The sequence below is a fragment of the Poecilia reticulata genome, linkage group LG3 (genome assembly GCF_000633615.1).
Source record: "Poecilia reticulata strain Guanapo linkage group LG3, Guppy_female_1.0+MT, whole genome shotgun sequence".
NCBI classification, from domain to species: Eukaryota; Metazoa; Chordata; class Actinopteri; order Cyprinodontiformes; family Poeciliidae; genus Poecilia; species Poecilia reticulata.
In genome coordinates, this window is record NC_024333.1 from 28,303,622 (window position 1) to 28,316,806 (window position 13,185).

The 13,185-nt window shown below is 40.9% G+C and overlaps 2 protein-coding genes across 4 annotated transcripts in view; one reads left to right on the forward strand and one right to left on the reverse strand.

Annotated features, from left to right (window-relative positions):
• The window catches only part of kif28 (kinesin family member 28), a 10,419-nt gene extending 2,148 nt beyond the window's left edge, over positions 1–8,271 (forward strand). Inside the window, exons 2-19 of the mRNA XM_008405839.1 lie at positions 1,219–1,286; positions 1,371–1,513; positions 1,592–1,713; positions 1,884–1,974; positions 2,370–2,430; positions 2,565–2,688; positions 2,778–2,913; positions 2,996–3,114; positions 3,204–3,311; positions 3,398–3,490; positions 4,207–4,347; positions 4,411–4,481; positions 4,553–4,687; positions 4,800–4,966; positions 5,638–5,732; positions 6,530–6,662; positions 6,741–6,874; positions 6,956–8,271. Of these exons, the coding sequence (XP_008404061.1) occupies positions 1,219–1,286; positions 1,371–1,513; positions 1,592–1,713; positions 1,884–1,974; positions 2,370–2,430; positions 2,565–2,688; positions 2,778–2,913; positions 2,996–3,114; positions 3,204–3,311; positions 3,398–3,490; positions 4,207–4,347; positions 4,411–4,481; positions 4,553–4,687; positions 4,800–4,966; positions 5,638–5,732; positions 6,530–6,662; positions 6,741–6,874; positions 6,956–7,114 (2,100 nt within the window). The 3' untranslated portion in view covers positions 7,115–8,271. The remainder of the gene's footprint in view (positions 1–1,218; positions 1,287–1,370; positions 1,514–1,591; positions 1,714–1,883; positions 1,975–2,369; positions 2,431–2,564; positions 2,689–2,777; positions 2,914–2,995; positions 3,115–3,203; positions 3,312–3,397; positions 3,491–4,206; positions 4,348–4,410; positions 4,482–4,552; positions 4,688–4,799; positions 4,967–5,637; positions 5,733–6,529; positions 6,663–6,740; positions 6,875–6,955) is intronic.
• The window catches only part of LOC103462771 (frizzled-3-like), a 34,040-nt gene continuing 28,061 nt past the window's right edge, over positions 7,207–13,185 (reverse strand). For 2 of the 3 annotated variants that reach the window (XM_008405762.2, XM_008405761.2), the window contains 4 exons: positions 11,125–11,273; positions 9,966–10,080; positions 9,439–9,602; positions 7,207–9,363 (listed from right to left, as the gene is read on the reverse strand). In XM_008405762.2, coding sequence (XP_008403984.1) covers positions 9,144–9,363; positions 9,439–9,602; positions 9,966–10,080; positions 11,125–11,273 — 648 coding nt within the window. In that variant the 3' untranslated portion in view covers positions 7,207–9,143. The remainder of the gene's footprint in view (positions 9,364–9,438; positions 9,603–9,965; positions 10,081–11,124; positions 11,274–13,185) is intronic. The other variant, XM_017304048.1, reaches the window with a different exon arrangement.

A 13,185-nucleotide genomic window follows, 5' to 3' on the forward strand; every position in this document is an offset into this window, starting at 1 on the left:
TTTTTTTTTCTCAAAATCTATTTCTCTTTCTTACTGTTTATTCAATGTCACATGCTGTTTTTATTTTAATTATGTAAAGCACTTTGAAATGCCTTGCTGCTGAAATCTGCTATACAAATAAAATTTGATTTGATAAAGTGGTGGATCATTTTTAAATGCAAATTTGACCTTGAAAAATAGTAAAATTTTGTGTTCACTCCCCTTTATGARTTCTGTTCTGTGAAGGTCTGAGAGATTCTTTAGAGAATATTAGTTATCAGACGGGATTATGACGACCAATGGACACGGCAAACAAGTGAGGGATATGTTACGAAGGAGCTTAAATAAGGGTTTGGTTATAAAACAATATCCACTTCTGTGAGCACAGTAGGAGCTACTTACAAGGCATTTCTCAAAAACATGTTGGAGGTTGTGAAACACTTGCGGTCTCATCAAACAAAGGTTGATTTTCCAGCAAAACAACGTTCCTAAACACACAGCCACAGCATGTTTATGTGTTACAGCAACCCAGTCACTGCAGAACTAAGTCCACTCTGCCAAAACACCAAATCTCATCAAGTGTTCTTGGTCTAGTTTCCAGTGGAGACATCTTGGTACACTCGAATTAAGACCAAATTAACTCACAAGTAACTTTTCAGCAAGATATAGGAGCTTATTTTMAGTCAGTAATTCCTTAATATTGATGAAAAAGTCATAGTTTYATTGGCAGAATATTTTACTCATARCATGGAGAAAAAGTGTTGTTAGGAACCAGTACTTTTTATWTCATATTAAGGAATTATTGACTTAAAAAAGCTCCTATATCTTGCCTGAAAGTTGCTTCTGATTTAATTTTATCTTATTTGAAGCGCATTAAGATATTTTCACTAGAAACTAGATCAAAAACACTGTTTTTGCASTCCAGTTAAGAATCTGTGGCAAGACTTTTCAGATTGACTTCCAGATGCTCTCCATCCAATCTGACATATCCTGAGCTTTATTTGTGAATAAGAATGAGGAGAATATTTCAGTATCTGGTTGTGCAAAGCCTGAGAGAGACTATTTTTGTGAAAAATGTTGAAAACCAGGTTTTATTTTCTTTTTATTCAGCTATGTCTGCCTTGTGTTGGTCAGTCACAGAATGCATTGAAATGTGTGGCTGTAAAGTAACAAACTGGGGGAAAATGCAGTGGTATGCAAAACATTGTAGTGTACTGAYTTGTCATACTTATTTTCAAGATTGCCACTCTGAGTCCTGCAGATATCTGCTATGAGGAGTCTCTCTCCACCCTGCGCTACGCTGAAAGGTACATTAATCATTTACGCTCTGGAAACCAAGGTGAATATTACTGGTTTCCATCATACTAACACATTTTACATTCAAAATTCAGGGCAAAACGAATCCAAAACAGGGCAGTGGTGAACGAGAGCCCCACTGAACGCCTTGTTAAAGAGTTGAAGGCTGAAAACGCCAGACTGCTGCAGAAACTGAGCCGGATGGACCAGGAGGGGCGCAGAGCCACGGATGAGTCCAGTAAGAYTCGAAGTTTGGACTAACCAGTCGAACGTTCGGCTGGCAGAGATCAGAGCGGGTAATCGTATCTGTTTCCAGAGGAACTTCGTCAGCTGTTGACCCAGAATGAGCTCCAGATCAGAGCCATTCAGACTCTGTGGGAGCAACACCTGCAGGAGGCGCTCAAAGACTGGGAGCAGCAGTATGCCAACATCACACAGGTACACGCACACAATCTGGGATTTCTTTCCTGCTTCTAAGGAGTTTAAAAATAAATACATACATAGAATGTGAATTAAAGTGGGTTAAGAAGTGGAAAATATGTTTTGGGTGAAATATTTTCATCCTTTTTCTGGTTGTTAATGTTTATGTTTCTTTAATTTATTGTCAGGAGAGGAGGATGATGCAGATGTATCCTTACGTCCTGAACATCAACGAGGATGCTCAGTTGTCAGGCGTGGTGAAGCTTTTCATCCAGGAGGGTTGGTCTACCTCTAAGATATAAACTGTTCTAAACCAGCTCTGACATTTTATTTAGGAACAAAACCACACAATCCCTTATAGGCCAGSTACAGTTTGTTCTGAAGAATTTCAGACATTGAAGAAAATATACTTTGTTTTCTTTACAGACTGGTTTAATGTGGTTTTTTCTCAAGACAACAGAGAGTCAGTCATGACACTTAAGTGTTTTTAYAAAAGTATCTAATAAATTTCTTCACTATGGATGTTAATGGGACTTTTRTGAGAATCAGAGGGTGAATATTATGAGCATTTAWATTAGTTAAGTCCACAGCTTTGYTAATACCATGATGGAACAAGGTTGTCTGAGGTGCCAAGAAAACTGCAAAAACAGAGAACAAATGTTTTGTTGTTCCAGGTGAGTGGGGCATCGGACTCTGTGACTCCGCCCCTAGATCCATTTCTATCAAGGGCTTAGGGTGAGTTTTCCTTTCCTTTTCAACATCCAGAGAAACCCACCAACTCAACCAGAGATTGATAAATTATGTTAAAAATGCACCAGAACATATTTGCTCTCGTTGTGCACGCACAGTAATGTCTGCTTGTGAACTAGGATCCAGGAGCATCATGCGGTGTTCAGGAATGARCAGCGGCGGGTAACACTGACTCCACTGACGGGGTCAAAGGTTATTGTTAATGGGAACGCMGTGTATGAGACAGCAGAGCTGCAACACCTGGTGGGTATTTGCATTGCACCAGCTATATGAATTAACTGTTAGATGAAACCAAAGCAGTCAAAGCCAACTTTATTCTAAATATTTGTCAGGATCGTCTCATTCTCGGCTCAAATTGTACCTACCTGTTTGTTGGTTATCCATCTGAGAGGGGCGGGGAAGACTGGAGTCGCTACGACTACGATTACTTCCAGTCAGAGCTGGCTGCTGCTGAGGGCATCCACCTGAGTGRGTGAAACCATCGCTCTCTGGAACTGAATTTGTTTTATTTATAYGGAGGAAAAAAAAGGTCATTTTTATTACTGTATAGGTGAGTCCAACACTGGCTGTAGCCAGACAGATCCCAGTCTGTTGGCGGTCTTCTACGACTACATTCAGCTGATGCCTATGGTGGCCGAGGCCAACCAGATGAGTCAGGAACTGAGCAAGGTAACTCACAGTGTCCTGCTGTAGCTGCTCACATTAACCCACACACAGGAGTGAGTTGATAAATTTGCATTTAATTTCTTAATTTTCAGGGAGTTGAATTTAAGCTGGAAATCAAAAATCTGGCCCTGTCGGATTCTAGAGGTCACGATCTACAGAAGGACATTGTTGTCAGAGTGACCACTGCAGGAAGCAAACAGGCTGGTGTTGCTCAAGTTGTCTCTCTCCGTTCTTTGTACCAGAAAGATGTTTCTGAATGATTTTAGTTGTGACGCATGTTTTTCAGGTCTGGATGTGGTCCAAAGCCAAGTTTGTCAACCGCAAGTTTTTGATGGAGGAGGTCTATCAGCAGTTCAAGGCTGCACAACACGAGGACAATGTGTGTCATAGAAATAACACTTAAGTGTTTTTCAGGATATGCAAATATTTTTTGCGGCAACTGAGCATAGACAACTGAGCATGAGACATTTTTTYGTCTCATGTTGGACAAAAAAATGTTGTCCAACATGAGAAATGAGGGGAAAACTTTGTACATGTCTTTCATTTCCAATAAGTGCATAAGGGTGACCTATTATGTTTTCCTGAAAAGGTTAGGATAAAAATGTTAATCACATTTTTGCACAAAATCATTGTTAGACAATGAGATGTTAGTCTGTTCCGTTCAGCTCYTCAGATTGRGCTGTTTTAGGGCCTCCTGTCACTTTAAATCCAAATAAATTGCTGTTGGCCACGCCCCCAACTCAACTTTTATGCTCGCACGTGAAAATGGCGACAAATAGATTCACAAATATACAACAGTACATCTTTCAAAAGAAACTAGAGCCACCCGAACAACCAACAAGAATGTATGAAATGGTTTCTGTATGGTAAGTCAACAACAAAACACAGCTATTGCACCGCGCATACCAAAACTAATTGACCAAACACTGGAACTCCGCTTAGCTTGCTAGGTGACGGGCTGGGTTTGTKTTGCTAGGTGACGGACTGGGCTTGTGTTGCTAGGTGACGGGTCCCCTTTGAATTAAAGTTTACTTTAAATTTTGGAGCTATAACTCAACTTTTGCTATTGGTCCTTTTTGTATGTGTCGCTATCAGAGAGTGGAGGGCCTTCCAGCTGTAGTGCTACCGAGAGATAAAGACCCTTTCTGGGATCCAGTCGAGCCTCTGCTCCTGGGAACAGGTCACCTCTGGCTGCAGTCTTTGGCCTTCCGCATCCCTCTGGAGGAGCAGCTGGAGGTACTCCATATGCTTCATACATCAGTGTTATCAGATGCCAGATGAATCTGAGTCTGTTTGCAGGTGTTGGGCTCAGAGGGGACAGAGGAGGCCATCCTACAAGCTCAGCTCGTCCCCTGCACTTCCACTGGACTGTATGACAAACACACACGTTTTAGTTGTAAGCTCACAGAAAGTTGTGTTTTTAAGAAATGCAACTTTCCAGGCCACTGGGGGAGGACGACATCCTGATTGACCCGTCTGAAGTACTGGGTCGACGATTGGACTTCCAGCTGGTCCTGGATCAGTGCTGTGGGGTTCGTTGGATTAGGGAAGCTCGCAATCGAGGGATACAAATCGGGTGAGGCCCGGACAGATGTATGCAACATTTAAGGGCAGTTTGATAACAGAATGAAGAATAACTTTAAAACTGGACGTTCCCTGACATAACTTTATTTCCTCTGCTGTGTTAGTTTCAGGGTATTTGATTGCAGCGAGCCGCTTTACACTCCAGCTGTGTGGCACAACATCAATCCTCTGTTGGATCACCKGGTCCAGTTCACCTCCCTCCAAACATCCCAACGACTGCTGGACTACCTGCAAAGCAGTGCTGTGGTGTTGGAGCTCTGGGGTCTTCAGGGTGAGGAAGGAAATGGAAATGACCACCACAGCACAATTTCAGCATGAGATTATCTTCACCAGGAAATGCAGTAAATTATCAGAACATGCAGGCAGGTGTTGCCAGAGTTAKGAAAGAAAAGACCTTTTGTAAACAATAACTTCCTATAACATTTTTGAAGGTAATCTGATGAGATTTCTGACCAGGCTTCCTGTAGMWTCTCCCACTGGATTGATTGACTGGATGGAGTTTTCTTTYATGCAACATAGTCGGGTTTTTCCCACCAACGATCAGATCTAGAAACTGACCTGGTCACTCCATAATATACTGTCATAGGATRAAGTTGTCCCCAAATCAGGCCCTGTCCACTGCTAGCTGGAAGGCATCTTAGTCCTAAACTGATATTTATATTCTTGCATGACTCTGAATTTGATCCTACATTCCTTTTCTGTTCTTGTTGGATCCACTTTGTGCTGCTCTCTCCTGAATATTTCTGAACTCGTTTAGTATTTCTGAGGTACTAAACAAACTTAAAGAATTCCATGCTGCACTTTTGCTCCCTCGTTATAAGCAGCTTTAGCTCTAGAACGYGATTCCTAAATTATTTTTAAAATAAGTTTTATAAAATAAATTAGGTAAGCAGCTATACTACTAAGAGATAGCAATTACTACTGTGTGTTTTTCCGTCTTAGAGAGTTGCAGTGTTTTGAGTTCATCTCTTGGAGCTGTGAGAATGACTGCAGAGGGCGTCTTTATCATCGACATGCTGCATCCATCACAAGCTGCAGTAAGTTGAATATAAATGTGTTTTACTGGCAACTCCAAAATCAGATTAAAGTCCAGACATTTTGTGGACTTGGCTGATTTGTTCACGTGTGTTTAAGATTACAAGCTGACAGCGACTTTCTCCTTTTGGGTTTTCTAATGGAGATCAGAATTTATGGTTAGATACAAACAAATAGTCCATGTTTGACTGTCAGTAGGATGATCTTTTTGTTTATGCATCATGTCTCACATCTTCCAAAAAGTTAATTGAATGCTTTCCCACAAGACACTGGGAATATAAGATGCAACTCTGTGGTTTGGTCCTTAATGTCCAGTTTTTCCCCCATTCAGTCATAAACATTGTGACCATAACTGAGGAAAGTGACGCCTGTAGTGCTTTAGGTGTCGTTTTGGGTTCTTGATTAGGTCAGCCATTCCCCACTGTGTTCACCATTATGCCGTATTTTGTTCCATTTATGGATAATAAATGGAAATCTGAAGGCTTYGACTTCAGATAGTCGCTGTGGTTATCTGAAGTCAAAGCCTTAGAAATGGCTTGGTAAACCTCTCCAGACTGATATCAATGACTTTTTCTGATCTGTTCTTGAATTTCTTTAGATTAGAGCATGATGAGTTGCTTTTAAGATCATTTAGCCCATTTCATGTCGACCTACAGGGTTTTTTTAAGGTTTGGTAGTAAGTCAGACTTGGCTTGCTCATGAAATTGAATTAATTCTAAAAGAACTAGATTTGTTGTTTATTTCAAAGTTTCATCTGATTTGTGGATCAGACTGTTGGCTWATCTTTCATTGGCTGCAGCTATCGGACTCTGCTGAGCTCAGCTGTTCAGTCAGAGCTCTTCAACAGGACTTGGAGGAACTGAAGAGTCTGAACGAATCATTAAGGAAAGAAAACCACAGTCTGAGAGAACAGCTCAACGCAGTCAAGAACGGTAACAGACACACAATTATCCCACTTTGTTTCATACCTGCGTTGTTACTCAGTCCAYGTTTCCCTCCTCTGGCTCTAGGCGGAGACGGCGCTCGTGGTCGTTCGCTACGTCCCAGCTGTGATGCAGAGTTTGCACGCGCCCTGAAAGTTTTCTACCACAGCATGACCTCTGTTAAGGGTCAGCTGCAGCGCTTACGCAGACACAGACCCAGTGTAAGCATCTTCATTTCTATGCAGCATTAGTGAGCCAGGTTGGTTTTCCAACACTAAATTGTTGTTGCATTTCCTCTCCAGGAGGAGTCGGACCTGCTGGGACTCAGACTGTTTGTGGACGAGCAGAGTCGTCTGCTGAGGGACTTCTCTGAGCAGCTGGAGGACGGCGTCTCCACACTCAAGCAAGACGTAGCGGCCATTGTCCGCCGCAAAAGAGAACGCTCGGGCATCTGGTCTTAACTCGGTGTTTGTTGATTTGAGAAACTGTAAGTACCTCCAGCTATTCTTTGCATCCCGACACAACAGAAATGGAAATCACAACAGAGAAAAACTCAAGTCTTAAAAAAGTTTATTAGACTGCATGTAAAATAAGCTTTTACATTACAACTGCAAATAAATTAAGTCAAGTTTTAAAAATCCTAGTTGGAGCTACTTGAGCTCTTCCCCCCCCTCCCCCCCATGCTTTACTGTTAAAGGTTTATGAAGACAGACTTGTGTGAACATGAATGTTTAAAAGCTGAGAGCTTGTTTTTATTTTTTTTCTCCAGCCATGTTGAGAGAAAAGCACTCTGGTTAATGCATGTAAGCAGCCATGGTAAATACAGACGATTGCTGTAGGTCCAAAAATGGGATWTAGGACAAAAACAAAGGCAGATCAGTCATCATACAGAAAATCTATGTACAAGGTAATGAAGGCATAGAAACACAGACTGGGCCTGATGTGGTTATTGCATAACTGCAAGGTCAGAATTTGCACAATCTTGATGAAAACTGTGTTTTCCTGTTTGAAAGGCTAAAATGTTTTTAATTTGCTAGGAATTGAGCACACAAAGCCGGTCAGAAGTATGTTGGGGTTCGAACTCAAGAGGTAGACTTAAAAACCACAAAGCGAGCTGGCACCACCATTTTGACTGATGTATGCTGAGCACTTCTTTACTTTGGAGAAAGCACCCAGTGACGTGAATGCAGAACAGGAGAAGGCTGAGGGTAAAGGTGAGGTAGGTTAGTTCAACGACAAAGGATTAGGACTCAAACTGCAAGAAAACAATATTTACAGGTTGTTACATTTACAGGCAGACAATAAAAGTCGGCCTAATAAAGTATAATGAATGTTCTTCTGCTAGTTAGCTGCACCTGTCGAGGCAGGTCTGAAGACAAACAGCATGAACAGGGGTGGATATTACAACACTTGTAAAAAATTAAGTCTCAAACAAATCTGTCAATCTTTAGAGAAACACAAGTCTGAGTTTTAAATGATGCAGTTGATACTGGAATACTTTAAATTACAGATATGTTTATACAGTTAATTCTCCATTGGGCTTGATGACTGATTCTCCTTAAAGTGTTAACATCCAATAAAATACAGAGGTTTGCTGAATTTATGGCAGATATTTCTACAGTGGTTTTAGGTTTTCTTCGTCTGTCTGGCAGTGCATTATTTGTTTAAGTATGCTGTTTATGCCTTTCATTTCTACTCGAGTAACATTTATGAGCTGCCTGTTGGAGGATTCTTACCAACCAAGGCGTCAAGATGGAGCCTTGCATAAACAAATCCCACTGGGTTTTAATCTGCAGCCATGTTAATGGAATGAACTCTAGGTTAAAGGTTATGATGCTTCCCCAGTGCAGTCCTTGATGCTTCCCTGCTCCAACACACCTGAATTACCTCAACATTCAGTCATTTTGTTCAGGAGTGTCTGAGAAGGGCTGGACTTCAGCATCCCAGGTTTAGATGGATTTCATTAGTTGAACTGCACAGACTGAGCATTAGTTTAAATTTCCTGACATCAGATAGTTTTAAACTTGATCACCCCTGATATGCGTTTCTCTACACACGCAGTAGACAGTTTTCACAGTATAAAAATATTTACTAAACAATTAAAAGGTCCATGTTTTTATGTTAGGCCCATATTTGTCTAAGACTCCACACACAGATGAGCATCAACAGCTGCAGGCCAAAATAAACAAGTCACTTTTGTGACAGACGAAGAGTTTGATATAAAAACAAAACTCTGCAATCGTTTTTACAAGTTTCATAATATTTGTGAAGGTCCTATGGAATTAGGTTTTGACTGTAATATTAAGTGCAACAACCTTTTTTCCCCACACAACATTTTGCCAGTTCCTGGTCTGTCCAGTGCAAGTTGCAGCTCTCCACAGTTTTCCCTGAATAAATCCTGATCCTGTAACACAAAGGACCAGACTGGATCACAAACCACCACAGCGTTCTGGTAGATTCTGCGTTTTGCTGCAGAAAGCGATGAACTCCTCAGGCGCTGGTGCCGTCCTCAGCAGGCCGGCCATCACTCCCTGTGGCTCCGTGGGTAATGAGTGTAGGCGAAACCTCCGATGCGTCCCGCTGGCTGCTGTGCCTGGAGTGGCCGTCTATCTTATGCAGGCTGCTGTGGGTGGAGAGCGGGTGGTCGAGCCGGGGCATGCTGCCATGGAGATTGCGGTCCGGTGTGCCCCGGTAAGCTAGAGAATCGCTCCTGAGAGGTGGAGACATACAGGGGTGAGGACAACGGATGGAGGAGTGAGGCCACAGCGAGGGTTTTCTCAGCTACCTGTCGTCTCGATTGCGACGCAGGCTGCCATGGTAACTGGTCTTGCTGTGGACACTGCTGGGCTTGCTTCTGGTCGATGCAGGGTGTCCATGGTGAGTCCTGATTGGTTCGTCCAGATCTTCTAGAGCTGCCAAGTGGGTGGAGGAGGCGTGGGTGGAGGTGCCCTGCAGGGAAATGCACAAACTTACATTTTATACACACTTTACTTTTGAACTCTTTTGAAAAGTAAAAGTGTTTTTATTTCACCATAATTATAAAAAAGTCTTTGATCTTTTGCTTAAACTTGGAAGTATTTGCAGAAGAGGTTTTTAATGATAGTTGTCAGTATTGTCTGAGTTGTGATGACCCTGGATTTCCAAAGAACTTCAATAAAAACATACATTTCTGTCTCCACCTCCTGTCATTTATACCAATTCTTAAACCAGTCTGTCACATTTCATTTCATCTTACAACAGCCACCAGAGGTTTGTTACCGTTTGCTCTGTATACCTTTTTTGGCTGAAAGTGGTTGCAGCCTGCAGTCCTACCTGTGTAGACGTCCCTCTTGACTTCCTGATAATYGGGGTGTTGGGTTCAYGCAGCAGAGACTGAGCAAAGTCCGGCTGCTCCTGTAGAACCTGTCGGGACTCATTCACCCCACTGCTGTACAGAAACAAACATGGAGGCGTTTATTTCTATGGATTTCTAGAGTTATGGGCCGAAAAAACAACTGGTTGCATGAATTGCTGAATCAAAGAATTTCTGAATCAGTGAGTTGCGACATGGAAGAGCTCAGCCTGTGGCACTGCTGAGGTGGTTGTACAGCTGCTTGTTGGCCAATGAAGCTCAGTGATACCGGGTCATTAAACCAGGTTTAGTATTTGTGGCATTACGGTCAGCAGAGGGCAGCATGAAACACTAAAGCTTCCTGGCAGATGTTCTGACTTTAAACATGATAAACACAGAGGGCGAACATCAGCAAATAACCTGAGTCCCAAATCAATAACTAGAAAACTTCATAATGGACCTGAAGTGAGTCTGGGAAAGAGGAGAGACACAGAAACAGATAAAATGCAAAAAATTTTATTTAATCTACAAAGTGAAGAGAGCTGTCCCCTAGCAGTATAAGCCATGTCATAAGTTTTCTCTATTATGCCATACTCTTAATTTTCAATTAAACAAAAATGTTAACTTCCATCCATAAATACCTAAATAAGAAAGTTCTTGAAATATAATCATTGAATTTGAATCTATTAACTAAACAACTTAAATTTTCTGATCACTAATAAATTCATATTCTATGACGTTTTAATCTACTGAAGCATTTAACAGAGAGGCTTTTTTATTTTTTATTTTTACTGTGCATGGAGAAAATTGAATATTGATTCAAAGAAATAATCCATTATAGTGACGTTTTTTGTGTGTAGAACACAAAAAACAGGTTGCTTCTTGTAAAAATATAATTTCTATCAGTTTTTCTACGCGAGACTAAAAAAACCCCAGATTCAACTAATGGATTACAATTAAAGCCTAAAGGCATAAAGCCTGTGATATCTGTACACACTGGAAATGTCAACATTTAGCTGCAAGCAGTCATTAATTCACTCTAACATTTGGACCTATTTGCAGAACTTTCCTCCAAAAGTTAAATCCCTTTGGCGATCATCATCATGTGGCTTTATAAATATAAACCTGAAGGCGTCTTACTCTTTGCGTCTGCGTCCGTGCAGGAAACTGGCCCATTCAAAGCACGTCTTCTTGCTGCCCACCCAGAACACGGAGGGAATCCCCACCACCAGCATCATCAGGTATTTAATCAGGAACAGAACCATGGCCGGCTTGCTGGCCCGCTCCACCTGACAGGAACAGAAACATGTTCATCTCCAGCAGCAGCCAGTCAGCTTTAAAACAACCACTACTGTGAGGAACAAGAAGAAAGCAGAGAGTCGTAATAAAAGCTTCTGCCTAGTAGATTATTTTCTCAACAATAAAGACATAGAAGCTCTCCATGCCACTGAAACAATTTAGAGATTAAGGGTCTAAAAGTATTCGGACCTGACATATGTTTTTATCCTAGCCAGTCATGCAGGATGATTGAAGATGAGAGTAAATCCAAGTAAAACCCGCCTGCTGTAACAGCTGAACTTCAAACTGGGTTCAACTGCAGTGTCTTTGCCTTCAGCTGAATGTTAATGCTCCCAGTAGAGGGCAGGAGTTTATTATTGCTGCTGCTGCTGCTCTGCTTTATAGACGCATGTAGCAAACACCGGAGTACTTTTATATCTACTGTACTGCAACAGGAGCGATTCATATTCCAACAGGTTTATTTCTATTTAACCTGTTAGGAGCCCAAAAAGCAGAGCACAAACTAAATAAATGCCATTTGCAGCCTAATTTCTTTTCTTTTTTTAAATGGTGAGCTGTTGTGGTCTTAATATTTTATGACGGTAACAGCTTATTTTCCCCTCATGATATGCATAATAAATTCCAAGGAGAGGAAGTCTTTAAGCACCATCAGATGTTTCCTGCTCATCAGTGCAAGAACTAAATGTATAAATTGGGACCTTATGTGATTAAATATAACATTAATTACTCAAAAGTATGTATGAGCACAAAATGCTGCTACCAATGGAAAAACAAACATTGAAAATATAATACTGTGAGGCAGATGTCTGCTGAGAGCAAACATTTATTTCCACTAAACTTCAGATCATTACTGTATTATTAAAATGAGAAATTAAAATATTTCCCCTTATTCTTAGAAAATTACTCAGGTTTTCAGTCAGAAATCTTACTTTACCAAATTGTGTCAATAACGGGACTTTACATTTATTGCTTTCATCATAAATATATAAAAGTATACCCGATAAAAGCTTTTGTTCCGACAGCACTTCTTGCTCCTCAGTTATTTTTGCTTTTATCATAAACGTATGGTGAATGTGGTTTTGATAACCACGTCGTATGAGTGTTTACTTATTTAAAAATAAACACTCTAAGGTTAGTTTAGGTTTTTCCCAGCTGGTACAGATATATATATTTAAACTGAACTCAAAACAAAGTGCATCAACATACATGATTTTGGATGATGCATTTATAGACTGGGAATTACACAACTATTTTGTTTTCTTTTATTTAATAAGTTGGAGAAAATAAACTCGGAGCCTTCAGTATTTGACCCGATCAAAGGAAACCGGCTGGTTCTGATCTCTGGTCGATTGATTATTTGATCCCCGATTCAAACTAATGGTCTCATTTCTAGACTTTATGAACTCAACCAGAAAATGGACTAAAAGTAAATCTCATGCTTTAGAGCTGTTATGTAACAAAGAACCAGGATAATAAGAGAGCAGCCGGTGCATTAAAGACCTTTGCTTTGCCCTCATTATTTCAATAATCCATTCCGTTTGCTGCAACAAAACTTGGCTGGAAAAAATTTAAACAAAGCTGAAATGCTGCACCTGCTTTTACAGTGTTGGTGGTAAAACCATTATCTTTTAAACCCAGAGGTAAAGAAAAAGGAACCATGGGACTTTAGGATATTACTATCTATAATCCAGAGACACAAAGCTACTGGAGCTACAATAATAAAAACGGAATAAACAATTTTCCAAAGGTATTAAACTGTTGACACATATGATCTGCCTGAGGGACAAGTCCAGTGACACACACACAGATTGAAACACCACAGCAACATGTAGCAGAAGTCTGACACACACACACACACACACACACACACACACACACACACACACACACACACACACACAC